The sequence below is a fragment of the Phacochoerus africanus genome, chromosome 5 (assembly GCF_016906955.1).
Source record: "Phacochoerus africanus isolate WHEZ1 chromosome 5, ROS_Pafr_v1, whole genome shotgun sequence".
Taxonomy (NCBI): Eukaryota; Metazoa; Chordata; class Mammalia; order Artiodactyla; family Suidae; genus Phacochoerus; species Phacochoerus africanus.
In genome coordinates, this window is record NC_062548.1 from 21,591,585 (window position 1) to 21,606,683 (window position 15,099).

The 15,099-nt window shown below is 48.0% G+C and overlaps 1 protein-coding gene across 1 annotated transcript in view; it reads right to left on the reverse strand.

Moving 5' to 3' along the window:
* Window positions 1-2,360: 2,360 nt before the first annotated feature.
* The window catches only part of HS3ST4 (heparan sulfate-glucosamine 3-sulfotransferase 4), a 512,292-nt gene continuing 499,553 nt past the window's right edge, over window positions 2,361-15,099 (reverse strand). Inside the window, exon 2 of the mRNA XM_047779132.1 lies at window positions 2,361-3,110. Within this exon, the coding sequence (XP_047635088.1) occupies window positions 2,474-3,110 (637 nt within the window). The 3' untranslated portion in view covers window positions 2,361-2,473. The remainder of the gene's footprint in view (window positions 3,111-15,099) is intronic.

The following is a 15,099-nucleotide window of genomic DNA, read 5'->3' on the forward strand; positions in this document are numbered from 1 at the left end:
GCCACAGAAACTCAGGATCCCAGCCACATCTGTGTCCAACACCACACACAACTCATGGCAATGCCAGATCCTTAACCCACTGAGCGAGGCCAGGGATGGAACCCACATCCTCATGGATGCTAGTCAGGTTTGTTAACCGATGAGCCAGGGCAGGAACTCCATTCATCTGGATCTTCTTTTACTTTGGTAGTTAAGGAATAAATGCTGCCTTCAGCTCAAATAGCCACTTTCTTTTTTCTTCCTTCCTTCCTTTCTTTTTTTGCTTTTTAGGGGCACACCTGCGGCATATGGAAGCTCCCAGGCTAGGGTTCGAATCAGAGCTACAGATGCTGGCTTACACCACAGCCACAGCCACGCCAGATGGAAGCTGAATCTGCGACCTACACCACAGCTCATAGCAATACCAGATCCTTAACCCACTGAGTGAGGCCAGGGATCGAACCTGCATCCTCATGGATACTAGTCAGATTTGTTTCTGCTGTGCTACAACTCCAATAGCTACTTTCTTACCTGGAAAAAAAAATTCATTGTGAGGTTGTTTCTGAATCTGGCACATCAGTGCATTCCTCGCCAGGACTGGTAAAGCTAGGGGGGGCATGGTACCCCTTGTGGAGGGCGGCAGCGGGGGGGGGGGGACTCTTCCTTTGTTCTATTTTAAGAATCATCCTGAGGTTAATGAACAGTTAATGAACACGACTAGGATCCATGAAGATGTGGGTGCGATCCCTGGCCTGGCTCAGTAGGTTAAGGATCTGGTGTTGCCATGAGCTGTGGTGCACGTCGAAGACGTGGCTCAGATCCTGCATTGCTGTGGCTGTGGTGTTGGCTGGCAGCTACAGGTCCAATTCAACCCCTTGCCTGGGAACTTCCATGTGCCATGGGTGCAGCCCTTAAAAAAAAAAAAAAATCATCCCACCCAGCATCCCTAATTCCCCAGATGACTCCCTAACCTGGGTGTTTCTGGCTATCCCCGAGAAGGGGTGCTCCCAGCATTTGAGGGAGAGGGAGAGAGGTGGGGATGGGGGGTGACCAAGACAAACACACCATCGGAGCCCATAAATCAGGTTGCATTAAGCTTTATAACAACACAGGTTTCATTTAGCGGGAGAAATGACAGTTTAATAACAGCCGAACAGATTCCGCTCCCCCCCCCCACTCATACATATTTCCAATTTTGCAAGCACAGTTCCTGGTTTTGGAGATCTGTGAAGAGTGCTTTATGTCAAATGCGGCATTTTCATCAAATCCAACTAATGGGAAGGGACATTGTATTCAAGAGCCCTTGATGGGGGTGTCCGCAGACAGCCCTAACCCTCCCCCACCCCCACTCCCTGGCTCTCACAAATGGAGTCAGCCCTCCGGGTACCACCCTGACGCGTGCCGTCTCTGAATCGAGCAAATGAAGCATGAGGTGACCATGTGGGGGTGTTGGGGGGCGGCAAATAGATGGTGACGGCTCTCTTGTGGGTTGTGCTGCTCAAGGTCATGCCAACATGACAAAGACATGCCAACGTTGGGGTCCTTACCCCCCTGGGGATCCTAAAGGACAGAGCCTATCCTGATAGCACATCTCAGAAGCATGGGGCTTGCTGAGGATCTTCAGGCACAGACAGAGACCTCCCACCAAGAGGATGGGCTTTCAATCTCAGAGCCCGCTTGGATGTGCACCAGCCTCGGGGCTCTGGACGCAGCGGCAACTGCACTGCTCTGAGAGCAGCCCCGTGAGCCTGCGTCTAAGGAGGGCGTGGGCTAAGCTTTTGCACAACCCAGGATGCTCATGAAGAGGGAGACCCGAGCCCCCCTTGGAGGGCTCTTAGAAGGCTTCCAGGGGTGTCAGCTTTTGCGGGGAGGGGGAGGAACACGCATGCCCCTGCCTTCGCAAGGTGAGGAGGGAGGAAGTCAAAGGGGTGTGGGATGAGAGCTGGAAGGACAAGGCTAGAGACACCTTGGAGGGAGGAGCTTGCTCCCTAGGAGTCCTGGAGCACTCAGCCACAATTAGTATTCTGGTGAGATGCCGAAGCAGAGGTTGATAGAGCAGGAGCCTTTGACGGAGACGGGGCTAGAACTTGGGCTTCCCAAATGAGACTGAGAGCTCCATGCCAAAAGCAGAGCTTTTGTCCTTTTTTGATCATGGAAACCAACCTTCACGGCCCTGTCTCTGACCCTGACTGCTAGTTGTCCCATCTTCAGACTCAGTTGACCCACGGAAGATGAGAATGAGCCGTGGATTCTGGTGGCTATCTGGTCAACCAGATGCCTAGTACCAGCCCCCCCCCTCCACCTCCCCCAGGAGCACACTGTGGGCTCTGCCCCTCTGCCTGAGCCAATAGCATTGGAAGCAATCCTGATGGGACCAAAGGAGGAGATTTACTCGGCACCACAGCAGGGCTGAGGCTGCAGACCCCAGGGGAGCCAGGATTCAGGTAAGGAGCCTCCAGAGCGATTCCCCAGCCTTCCCTCCCCAGCTCTGGCCTCATTTGTCATTCTCTTCCTGTTCCCACTGGAAATCTTGACCCGTCATTTGGTAAAACATCATGTTGAAGGGTTTGTAGAATTTCCGCAGTCTGTGGATCACATCTGGGTCAATGCGAGGATGAGTCCGACCTTTGCTCTTGCCCAAACACCTTGGGGCACTGCTGTCTTCTGGCTTCTTGAGGCAAGGGAACCCCTTGGTTTTATTGAAATAGAAATGTTTCTCAGTCACCACACGCTTGAGGCCCAGAAAATCCTGTACTTTGGCCATTTCCCCGGCAGGGTCCACTATGAGTCGCTCACCGCTGACAAAGAGGATCTGGGAGAGGGGGAAGTACTGGAGCCAGTTTTCCAGATGCAGCGCATAGATGCCTATTCGAATGGCGCTCCAGGAGGCATCGATCAGCCCGAGGGTCCGGTTTTTGAAGGCAAGCACCTCGAAGGTGGGGATCTCAGGTTTCTTCGACAGCGTCTGGGTGTAGTCAGAGATGGCCCTGGTCACGGGGTTTCTCACCACCACGATCAGTTTGATGTCCTTGGCCATGGAGTGGATGCGCTTGGGGGCTTCGTTTGTCACAAAGTAACTCGGCGTCTTCTCCATGGTTAACTGCCCCTCCACCGTCTTAGGCATCACATTTCTGGAAGAGGGAGGAAAAGGAAAGAGAGTGATCATTCCTCTCCAGCAGGCAGGTAACTTTTTTGCACCAAATGTATGCTATCAGGAGCCACGTGGGGAGCTCCCACATGAAATTCACATTCACTAGGAAGCTCTTTTTGACTCTGTGTTGCACTATAGCTCCGAGTACAGTAGTTTCAGAAAAGGTAACCTAAGGCTTAGGCATTCATTCTTGGGAGCTTTACACACCTGAGTTTACCTGTTAACGCTGAACCCAGATAGACTCTCTCTCTCTCTTTTTTTTTTTTTTTTGTCTTTTTGCCTTTTCTAGGGCCGCTCCCAAGGCATATGGAGGTTCCCAGGCTAGGGGTCGAATCGGAGCTGTAGCCACCGGCCTACGCCAGCGCCACAGCAACGCAGGATCCGAGCCGCATCTGCGACCTACACCACAGCTCACGGCAACACTGGATCCTTAACCCACTGAGCAAGGCCAGGCATCGAACCCACAACCTCCTGGTTCCTAGTCGGATTCGTTAACCACTGCGCCACGACGGGAACTATGACGGGAACTCCTGAACCCAGATAGACTCTTAATTTCTCTATGTATTAGTTTTATAATCTCTGAAATGATGATAATGAGAACACCTACTTCATATGGCTGTAAAAGGATTAAGGAAAATAATGCTTTTCAAGCATTTGGCACAGAGGCTGGAATGTGTAAGAGCTTAATAAATCAAGGATATGATTTAAAAATTTAAAAGAAAAGTTTTTTTAGGGCCCCACCCACGGCATATGGAGGTTCCCAGGCTAGGGGTCCAGCTGGAGCTGTAGTCTCTGGCCTGTGCCACAGCCACAGCAACACCAGATCCAAGCCACATCTGTGACCTACACCACAGCTCACAGCAATGTGGGATCCTTAACCCACTGAGCGAGGCCAGGGATCGAACCTGCTTCCTCATGGATGCTAGTCAGATTCGTTTCCTCTGAGCCACGATGGAAACTCCAAGGATATGATTGTTGCAGTGGCTTTCCAGCAGTGTTTGAGCGCAACAAGACCTCAAAAATGATTTAGCCCAGGAGTTCCCGTCATAGAGGAGTGGAAATGAATCTGACTAGGAATCATGAAGTTTCGGGTTTGATCCCTGGTCTTGCTCAGTGGGTTAAGGATCTGGTGTTGCCGTGAGCTGTGGTATGGGTGCCAGATGCAGCTTGGATCTGGCATTGCTGTGGTGTAGGCTGGCTACAGCTCCAATTAGAAAACTAGACTGGGAACCTCCATATGCTGCGGATGCAGCCCTAAAAAGACAGAAAAAAAAAAAAAACTAGCCCAGGAGTTGCCAAACTATGAACTGCCTCCTGTTTTTGAATGAGCCACAGCTAAGAATGATTTTTAATGTTCAAAAGATTGGGGGGAAATACCTGAAATAATAATACCAACATTTTGTGATGCGTGAAAATTATATGTGATTCAAATTTCAACGCTTATAAATAAACTTTCATTGGAACACCGTCACATTCCTTCCTTTTTGTCCTGTCCTGTGGCTGCTTTTGCATCTACAACAACAGAGCTGAAGAGCTGCCAGAGACAGCATAAAGTTGAACACGTGAAGTTGAACGTATTTCCTATCTGGCCCTTTAAGACAAAACTTTGCTGACCCCTGACCTTGTCCAGAGGCATTTTTATGTGAAAGAGGAAACCGAAGCCCAGAGCTAGGGCATTAGTCAGGCTTTGTGACCTCTGTATGTTGAATCACCTTCCTAAGCCTTATTATCCTCGTGGGTAACATCCTAAAACTTACCTCAAGTTCTGCTGAGAAAGCAAGGACATACCATGTGACAGCATCTAGCATAGAACTGGTTTTATATGGGAGTTCCCATCGTGGCGCAGTGGAAACGAATGCGACTAGGAACCACGTGGTTGCGGGTTTGATCCCTGGCCTGGCTCAGTGGGTTAAGGATCCGGCGTTGCTGTGAGCTGTGGTGTAGGTCACAGACATGGCTGGATCTGGTGTAGCTGTGGCTGTGGTGTAGGCCAGCAGCTGTGGCTCCGATTCAATCCCGAGCCTGGGAACCTCCATATGCCGTGGGTGTGGTCCTAAAAAGCCAAAAAAAAAAAAAAAAGAATGGTTTTATACATGGAATTTCTTCATTCTTGACTCCCCAGGTGGCCCAGCAAGCCAGTGATGGATCCCACCCCAGGCCCCATGTCTCTTGGTGTCCTTCCCAAGGTTGCTTCTCCAAACCCACCCATCCAGCTGTATTCACCTCCCCAGTGACCTGGGTTTATTGGGGAGCTCCAAGATATCAAAGGAATTTGAGGCTCCCTACCCCACACCCAATGTGGCAGGTCTATCATTGGATCCTATTATACAGTCAATTTGCTGTAGGGATGTGTAGTCCAAAGTTAATTGGCATCAACCTGTTCCCTACCTGTCGGTGCAGCAGGCCATCTGCCACCACGTGCTCCATTAAGCCAATGCCCTCTCGAGCCTCGCGCCAAAGTGGTACATGGAGAATTACACAAGACCTCTTTGTTATGATGACATGCTTTTAAATGTCTCTGCTAATAAAACTTAATACGGACGAAGATCCCTTGGCTTCCCCTACCATAATTAAATTTATTTACTATCGCGTGTTCGGAGAAAGAATGACTTTTCTTTTATCTCTAATTCACATGCTCTGTCAATAATTAATTGCTACTGGGTTTTGAGCTTTCTCGGCAAGCACTTTTATTAGGCAAGAGGAATTTGCCTGGTGGAGAAATTCACATTGAGTTCGACGCTGTTAGTGGCTAACGGGTGGGCTGTGTGTAGTTTTCAGATCAAAGCAACAGCTTTGGCCATGAATAAATGTGCTCATCCTGAACTGACATCGCCTCTCCAGAATTTTTTTTTTTTAACCGATGCATGTTTTTAAACATTTAATTTGATTTTTTATGAGCGTATAGTTGATGTACGGTGTTGTGTCAATTTCGGCTGCACAGCAGTAGTGAGCCCGTCATACACATATATGTGTTGCATGTATACATATATATGTTGCATGTATATATAATATATATCATACCCAATATATAATATACACAAGAATACAATCCACAAGACAGAATATGTGTATTTTATGTATACACATATATACATATATAATGTGTATGTATATATATGTATATGTATATTCTCTTTCTTATTCTATCTTCCATCATGGTCTATCCCAAGAGATTGGATATAATTTCTGGGCTGTACAGTAGGACCTCATGGCTTATCCACTCTAAATGTAACAATTTGCATTTACCAACCCCAAACTTAATTTTATTTATTTATTTTTGTCTTTTTTTTTTTTTTTTTTTTTTGCTATTTCTTTGGGCCGCTCCCACGGCACATGGAGGTTCCCAGGCTAGGGGTCGAATCGGAGCTGTAGCCACCGGCCTACGCCAGAGCCACAGCCACGCGGGATCCGAGCCGAGTCTGCCACCTACACCACAGCTCACGGCAACACCGGATCGTCAACCCACTGAGCAAGGGCAGGGACCGAACCCGCAACCTCCTGGTTCCTAGTCGTATTCGTTAACCCCTGCGCCACGACGGGAACTCCCCCAAATTTAATTTTAAATGTCTTCATGTTTGTGGGTCCATTTAGCTTGCCTCAAATTTAATTGTGTCATTTTGGGGGGCGGCAGGGCTAAGGAAAACAGTTTAGGGGAGTCAACCTGATTCAAGAACTCTGACCAGGAGTTCCTGTCATGGCACAGTGGAAACGAATCCAAGGAACCATGAGGTTTCGGGTTCAATCCCTGTTCACTCAGTGGGTTAAGGATCTGGTCTTGCTGTGGCTGTGGTGTAGGCTGGCAGCTAGCTCCAACTGGACCCCTAGCCTGGGAATTTACATATGCCACGGGTGCAGCCCTAAAAAAAAAAGACAAAAAAAAAAAAGAGCTCTGGAGTTCCCACTGTGGTGCAGCGGAATTGAATTCGACTAGGAACCACGAGGTTGCAGGTTCGATCCCTGGCCTCACTCAGTGGGTTAAGAATCCGGTGTTGTCGTGAGCTATGGTGTAGGTCGCAGATGAGGCTTGGATCTGGTGTTGCTGTGGCTGCGGTATGGGCTGGCAGCCGTAGCTCTGATTGGACCCCTAGCCTGGGAACCTCCATATGCCATGGGTGCAGCCCTCAAAAGACAAAAGACAGAAAAAAAAAAAAGCTCTGACTATCCAGGCAGGTCACTTTGATGGTATTACTTAACCCACTCCGAACCTCTATTTTCTCATCTAAAAAAAAATAGTTTAATAAGATTCCCTCTCTTATAGGGTTGTAATGATAATTGCATGTGATACTGCAGGTAAATCACTCCCAATAGTGTCCAATTAATGCCGGAATTTTAAAAACTTACACCAGATGAGCAAGAGCAATCGGCACAGCAATTCTCAGAGGAGTGCAAGGAGAAAATATTTACATTTGACCAAATGGAAAAGCTGAGAAATGTGGGAACGAAGGAACTGATCTAAGGGGAGGAAAAAAAGTATATTCTGATTCGAGCCCATAGTATCAACTATAATTCCGAATCTGGAGGCTGGCGATCAACAGGGGAGCTGTTATTAGTTGAGCTGGAGTTGAAGGAACATCCAGATACCCTGCTTTCATCTCAATTGGAGAGAGAGATTTTTCTGATTTTCTTATGGAACTCGCGCATAGTATAAAAATATTAAATAAATGTTGATGCAAAGAAGTACTGAAGACAGATATTTTCACATGGCCTTTTCCAGATTTCCACCCCTCAGATGTGTTTTTGCTCCTTTATTTTTTTTGCCTTTTTCCCTCGCACAGGAGCAGCTGCAGGGTTCTTCTTCTCATTCTGTCTCTGTCATTCACTTCTTAGACTTCAGTGTTTGTTTTCACATTGACCCCCTTCAAATTCAACTCTTTCGTTTCAGCAAATTGCTACAGCCTGTCAAGCTCTTTGTGAATCTCGAATCACACCCGCTGCACATGGAGGTTCCCAGGCTAGGGGTCGAATCCAAGCTCCAGCTGCCGGCCACAGCCACAGCCACAGCAACGGGGGTTCCGAGCTGCATCTGCGACCTACACCGCAGCTCACAGCATCGCCGGATCCTTAACCCACTGAGCGAGGCCAAGGATCAAACCTGAGTCCTCATGGATGCGAGTCAGATTTGTTTCCGCTGAGCCACAATGTAAACTCCTGTGAATCTTGAGTCTTATCGGAAGCATCTGGGAGAAATGGTACCCAGCCTATAAACCCGTGTGTATAGGGGAGTAAGTGCATGCCTAGCTCAGTGCTTTGTGCAAAAGGGAATGAGAGGTGGGGCGGGCTGGAGAAGGTCCTGGAGAAGGGAGAGGGGGGCAGAGGAGCCCAAATGTCTTTGATCATCATGGGACAGATGGATTACACCATGTACTTCAGCAGAGTTCCTGCATTTGAGGCACATGTGGTAAAATCATTTCCTTGTGCCAAGATACAACTGTTGTGGCTTGAGATACATAGGATTTTTGCCAGTAAGAAGCTATTCAGTAGCTGCTCAAAATCAACCAAGGAACAGCTGTTTCTCCTTCCCCAAACTGATTCTGAATCAGGTACACTCATTCATTCCTTCATTCCATAAGTGCTCATTTCCATAAATAGAAATATAATAGTGACCCAAACAGACAAGGAGGCGCTGACCCCACAGAGCTTCCACTCCAACTACGACGTCAGATAAAAGGAGACGTCTTTGTAGCATCACATAAATAATCAACAGAGCAGGTATTGGACTTCCCGATGTGGCTCAGTGGTTAACGAACCCGACTAGTATCCATGAGGACCTGGGTTCGATCCCTGGCCCCGTTCAGTGGGTTAAGGATCCAGTGTTGCCGTGAGCTGTGGTGTAGGTGGCAGACATGGCTCTGGCATAGGTCAGCAGCTACAGCTCCAATTTGACCCCTAGCCTGAGAACCTCCATATGGCATGGGTGCTGCCCTAAAAAGACAAAAAATAAATAATAAATAAATAAATAAAAATCAACAGAGCGGGTATCATCATGCATCCATTTTGCAGAGAAGGAAACAGAACATAAAGACACTTTTTTTCCAAGTCTCCCTGAGTGACTATGTCTGGTTCCTAAGCTCACTGGCCAAGCAAACACCTGACAGCCATTCCTGGCACGTAACAGGTGTTCAATAAATATCCGCTGAACGAATGGATGAATAAGCCATTGATCGCCTGTCCTTAGCTGAGGCTTTTTTTGGGATAGGTTTTCTTATCCTCATCTGGCCATTTCTCAGCTCTTATCCCCTCATTGGCCTCCTCACCTGGGCCTTGATCCAGCAGCTATTTCTCTTACTTTCGTCCACGCCCAGGGCAGGTGGAAGTTCCAGGCTGGGAATCGAACCCACCACCACCATAGTGACCTAAGTTGCTGCCGCTGCAGCAGCTATTTCTATATGTTTCCTAGTCTCCTTCTTCCTGAAACACTAGAGAAGGCAGCTCTCTCATAGGTGTAAAACCAACCTCTCCCCAACTGGGCTTTGGATGTTAACTCCTTCTACCTTTTCTGGAACTTTCCACCCCCAATTTTCCTTCTTTCTCCTGGTTTTAAGTAAGTTCTTTCTGACCGGGCCTGACACTTCACATGCCTGTGTTCTCCTGTCTTTGTGTGCTTGAGGAATGGACTGGAGACCAGCCATCCTGAAGGGGCAGGAGCAAAGCTAAAAAAGTGAGAAAAGAAGGTAAGCAGATGGGGAGGGAAGGACATCGGGGTTCTCAGGGTCCAGGGGAAAGACACGGAATTTTATTCCCTATGTGATGAGAAGCCATTGAAGAACATTCACAGGAGAACATAAGATCTGCCGTTTAAAATATATCTATCCAGGACTTCCCACCGTGGCTCAGTGGAAATGCATCTGACTAGCATCCTTGAGGATGCAAGTTCGATCCCTGGCCTTGCTCAGTGGGTTAAGGATCTGGCGTTGCCGTGAGCTGTGATGTAGGTCGCAGACACGGCTCGGATCTGGAGTTGCTGGGGCTGTGGTGTAGCCCGCCACTACAGCTCCGATTCGACCCCTAGCCTGGGAACCTCCATATGCCGCAAGTGCAGCCCTAAAAAGAAAAAGAAAAAAAAAAAAAGAGTGTCAGAAATGACTCCAAGATTGTTGACCTGAGCTCATGTTTCAGCCTAGTGCAGTTGATGGATGTGGAAAACATGGGGAAAGAAGCCGGTTTCAAGGGATGATACCAAGTCTGACGTTTTGATCAGACTTAGGAGACACTCCAGCTGGGGAGTGGAGGAATCCTCTGGACACAGGATTCCGAAAGGCAAGGGAGAGCCCCGGTGGCTTTTGTTTTTGTTTTTGTTTTTTGCCTTTTTGCCTTTTCTTAGGCCGCTCCTGCAGCACATGGAGGTTCCCAGGCTAGGGGTCCAATCGGAGCTGTAGGCACTGGCCTACACCATAGCCACAGCAATGCGGGATCCAAGTCGTGTCTTCGACCTACACCACAGCTCACGGCAACGCCGGATCCTTCACCCACTGAGCGAGGCCAGGGATCGAACCCACAACCTCATGGTTCCTAGTCGGATGCATGAGCCACTGAGCCACGATGGGTACTCCGAGGTGGCCATTTATAACATGTGTTCATAAGCCACCTGCAGAATGCAGGGAGAAGGAAAGTCAGATTCTCTTTACCTTCACCAGGAGAAGATGGGAACCTGACATTTGCCTATTTGGGGAGCTCTCCTGAATAGGAAAGGTGTTTATTGATTTATTTATTTTTAAAATTTGTATTTATTTTATATATATATACACACTTTTATTTCCCCAATACATTATTTTTTTTTCTACTGTATAGCATGGTGACCCAGTCACACATACATGTATACATTCTTCTTTCTCCCATTATCAGGCTCCATCATAAGTGACTAGACATAGTTCCCAGGGCTACACAGCAGGATCTCATTGCCAATCCATCCCCAAACCAATAGTCTGCATCTATTAACCCCAAGCTCCCCATCCATCCCACTCCCTCCCCCTCCCCCTTGACAACCACAAATCTATTTTTTTTTGAAATTTATTTTTTATTTATTTTTTGTTGTTGTTGTTATTGTTGTTGTTGTTGTTGTTGCTATTTCTTGGGCTGCTCCTGCGGCATATGGAGGTTCCCAGGCTAGGGGTTGAATCGGAGCTGTAGCCACCGGCCTACGCCAGAGCCACAGCAACGCAGGATCCGAGCCGCGTCTGCAACCTACACCACAACTCACGGCAACGCCGGATCGTTAACCCATTGAGCAAGGGCAGGGACCGAACCCGCAACCTCATGGTTCCTAGTTGGATTCGTTAACCACTGCGCCACGACAGGAACTCCCACAAATCTATTTTTTAATTTATTTACTTTTTTGGCTTTATTATAGGGCCGCACCCACAGCATATAGAAGTTCCCAGGCTAGGGGTCGATATGGGGCTGCAGCTGCTGGCCTGCACCACAGCCACAGCAATTCGGGATCCTAGCCATGTCTGCGACCTACCCCTTAGCTCATAGCAACATCAGATCCTTAACCCACTGAGAGGGGACAGGGATAGAACCTGCATCCTCATGGATACTAGCCTGGTTTGTTACCATTGACCTGCAACCATAACTCCCTAGGAAGGGTGTTTAGATGCCAGCATGCAAAAAATCTTTTAAAATTCCATTACAAAGATTTTCATTAACTCCTTTGAATTCCTGGGGTCTTTGGTAACTTCCTGTATGGCAGAGCTTAGAATAATGTCATAACATGGCTTGTTTCCCTGCCTTTGGTGACTAGTCTTGAAAACGGGGAAGGAACCTACGGGAACCTCCTGGGCACAGAAGCCTTTCTGTGTCGGCCTTTTCTTGTGTGTAGGAAATTGGCTTCATGCAGTCTCTTTGACCTCTGAGTTCCAAAGGGCAGTTGCTAATCAGGCAAGGGAAGGCAGAAAAAAAAAAAAAATCATGCAGCCTTGGGGCAGGGTCCTGATTCCCTAAAGAATTTTCATAACCATATCTTCGACTTCTTCTGCAGGGAATAAAGCCCCCATTCAGGTGGAGGTGGTATATTCAGGCTGAGGGTAAGATTCCTGGAGCCCCGCCCCACCGCGTCACCACCAACCAATCAGAAGAAAGTCACACACCCTGCAGCCCTCACCCCAAATCTTGCTTATAAAAACTTCTCCCCCCAAACCATTGAGGAGTTCCAAGGTTTTTGAGTGCAAGGCACCCATCTCCTTGCTTGGCTCTGCAATAAACCTTTCTGTGCTCACAACTCCGGCGTTTCTGTGCGGCCTCACTGTGTGTAGGTCGCACAAACTTTGCTCAGTCTCAGTTTCTCCAAGCCAAGGGCAAAGTTTTATTCACCTTTGTATCCCCAGTGCCTGATGTAGTACCTGCCACCTGGCAGGTGCCCCATAACGATGTGTGGTTGTTGATTGAATAAATGAATGACAGGCCAATGAAACATGATCCCTGGGGGTCAGGAAGACTGGGGCCGTTTGGAGGACACGACTCCTCTAAGCATGTTTCCCCTGCGCGGGGTTCAGCATTTCTGAGTTCCTTACCATCCTTCCTTGTCTGAAAGACCCTGCAGTGCAGCGTGGACCATATGGTGAGAAAACACTGCATCTGGGCTTGGAACAGCTCGTTAACAGTATCTGGGGTGCTCAGAGCAGCCGTGACATTGGCGTCAACACACAGTCCTGAAGCGAGAATCATTCCGCAAGATCACACAGCTGGTCTCACAGCCCCAAATGTTTATGAGACACCATCCAACTCGCTCGCCCTCCCCCACTTTCGCTCCCCTGGAGGTGGCTCCAGGCTAAGCACCAGCCCCCTCGGAATGCAGGTCAATCACCACAGCAACAACATATTGCAGCCATCCTACCATCGTTATCATACATTCACCCAGTGCTTACTCAGTGCTGTTCGGCCGCTGAGAGTTCAAATTCTGATACCAGATCAACGTCTCCAAGCGCTTTCAGATACTGGGCTCTAGAGCTTGCGGGTTAAGAGGAGAGACTGGAATTTGGATCCACTGGTCATATAGCTAAAGCTAAGCAGGACGACAACCCTCTCTCCCAAATCATCTTTTTTTTTTTTTTCTTCAACACTTTATTTTATGATTTTAATTTTTTCCATTATAGTTAATTTACCATGTTCTGTCAATTTCTACCATACAGTAAAGCGACCGGTCATATGTATACATATATATGTCTATATATTCTTTTTCTCACATTATCCTCCATCATGTTCCATCACAATTGACTAGATATAGGCCCCCCCCCCCCCCCCGAATCCTCTGCTTTAGCTTCTCCCTGAAGTACCTGGATAGCAATATCTGATGCACACTTCCTGAGTTGTTTTACAGATGCTGAAACTCCCACCAAATGGAAGAAATTAATTACTTGATGACGGGGAGCACCTAGCCCCCAGGCTTACTGGCGCATAAAGATGGATAATATTAACCCCTGTGACGTCACCCGGTTACCTCACCATCAGCCAATCAGAATCGTGCACGAGCTGATGGTACCCTGCAACTCCCTTCCCTCACCTGGCTTTCAAAAATGCCTTCCTGAAATACAGCAAGGAGTTTGGGCTTGTTGAGCACTAGCTATCTGGATTCCTTGCTTGGCACCTGCAATAAATGCTGCACTTTTATTTACTGCACCTCAGTGTGGGTAGATTGGCGTCATTGCTCGTGGGACAGCAGACCCTTATTTGGTTCAGTATTAGCTCTGTGACTCTCTTCAAATTCTAACCCAAGTAGTTGGCGTCCCAGTTGCATCATCTGGAAAATGGGCGTCATACTAATAATTACCCATTTCAAGGCGATTATATGAGGGTTACATGAGTTAATGTCTAAAAGAATGCCTCACATATTGTAGGTTAACTGTGAATTTTTTTTTTTTAGGGCCACGCTCTTCAAATATGGACGTTCTCAGGCTAAGGGTCAAATCAGAGCTGCAGCTGCCAGCCTTTGCCGCAGCCTCAGAAACACCAAATCTGAGCCACAGCTGCAATCTCGAAACACCAGAGCCTTAACCCACTGAGCAAGGCCAGGGATTGAACCTGCATCCTCATGGATGCTAGTTGGGTTCTTAACCCATTGAGCCACAACAGGAACTCTAGTTGTGAATTTTTAAAACAACTTTCTTAAAGAGGTACGACTGGGAGTTCCCTAGTGGTCTAGTGGTTAGGATTTGGCACTCTCACTGCTGGGGCTGAGGTTCAAACCCTGGCCTGAGAACTGAGATCCCACATCAAGCTGCTGCACCCTGAAGGGGGAGAAAAAAGGTACAACTATTCTCCCTACTTTTTTTTTTTTTGGATTTTTAGGGCTGCACCTGCAGCATATGGAAGCTCCCAAGCTAAGGGTCAAATCAGAGCTGAAGCTGCCAGCCTACACCACAGCCACTACAATGTAGGATCCGAGCCTCAACTGCAACCTACACCACAGCTCATGGCAATGATGGATACCCAACCCACCGATCGAGGCCAGGGATCAAACCTACATCCTCATGGATACTAGTGGTTCTCTACCGCTGAGCTATGATGGGACCTCCTCTCCCCACTTTAAAGAGGTCAAGAAACTGAGGCTCAGTGGAATAGATTCATTAGTCCAAAGTCAGAAGAGGTGGAACTGAAATTCAATCTCAGGTGTGCCCTGCCCCTTGGCCTAAGCTCTTAGTCACTGCCTGACAATGCTTAACTAAAGCACAGAGGCTCAGCAAGGTTGCCTAAGTAGCTCAAGTTCACTCTGCGGGTAGGTGTCAAAACTAAATCAGAAAATGAGACTCATTACGTTTGTCGTAAAGATGGGCTGTCACTGACTAACCCCTGGGAGCTATAGAAGCCTGGGCCAGAATCCCCAGAAATTCTGGCTGGATCAAGCTCCATCATTCACTGTGTGATCTCTCTCTCCCCAGCCTCCTCAGTGGAAGCAAATGGACATGATCAGAACGCCGAGGAGAGGGCAACATTAGATAGAAAGAGCCTGTGCTCTCTGGGAGGGTCAGCAGCTG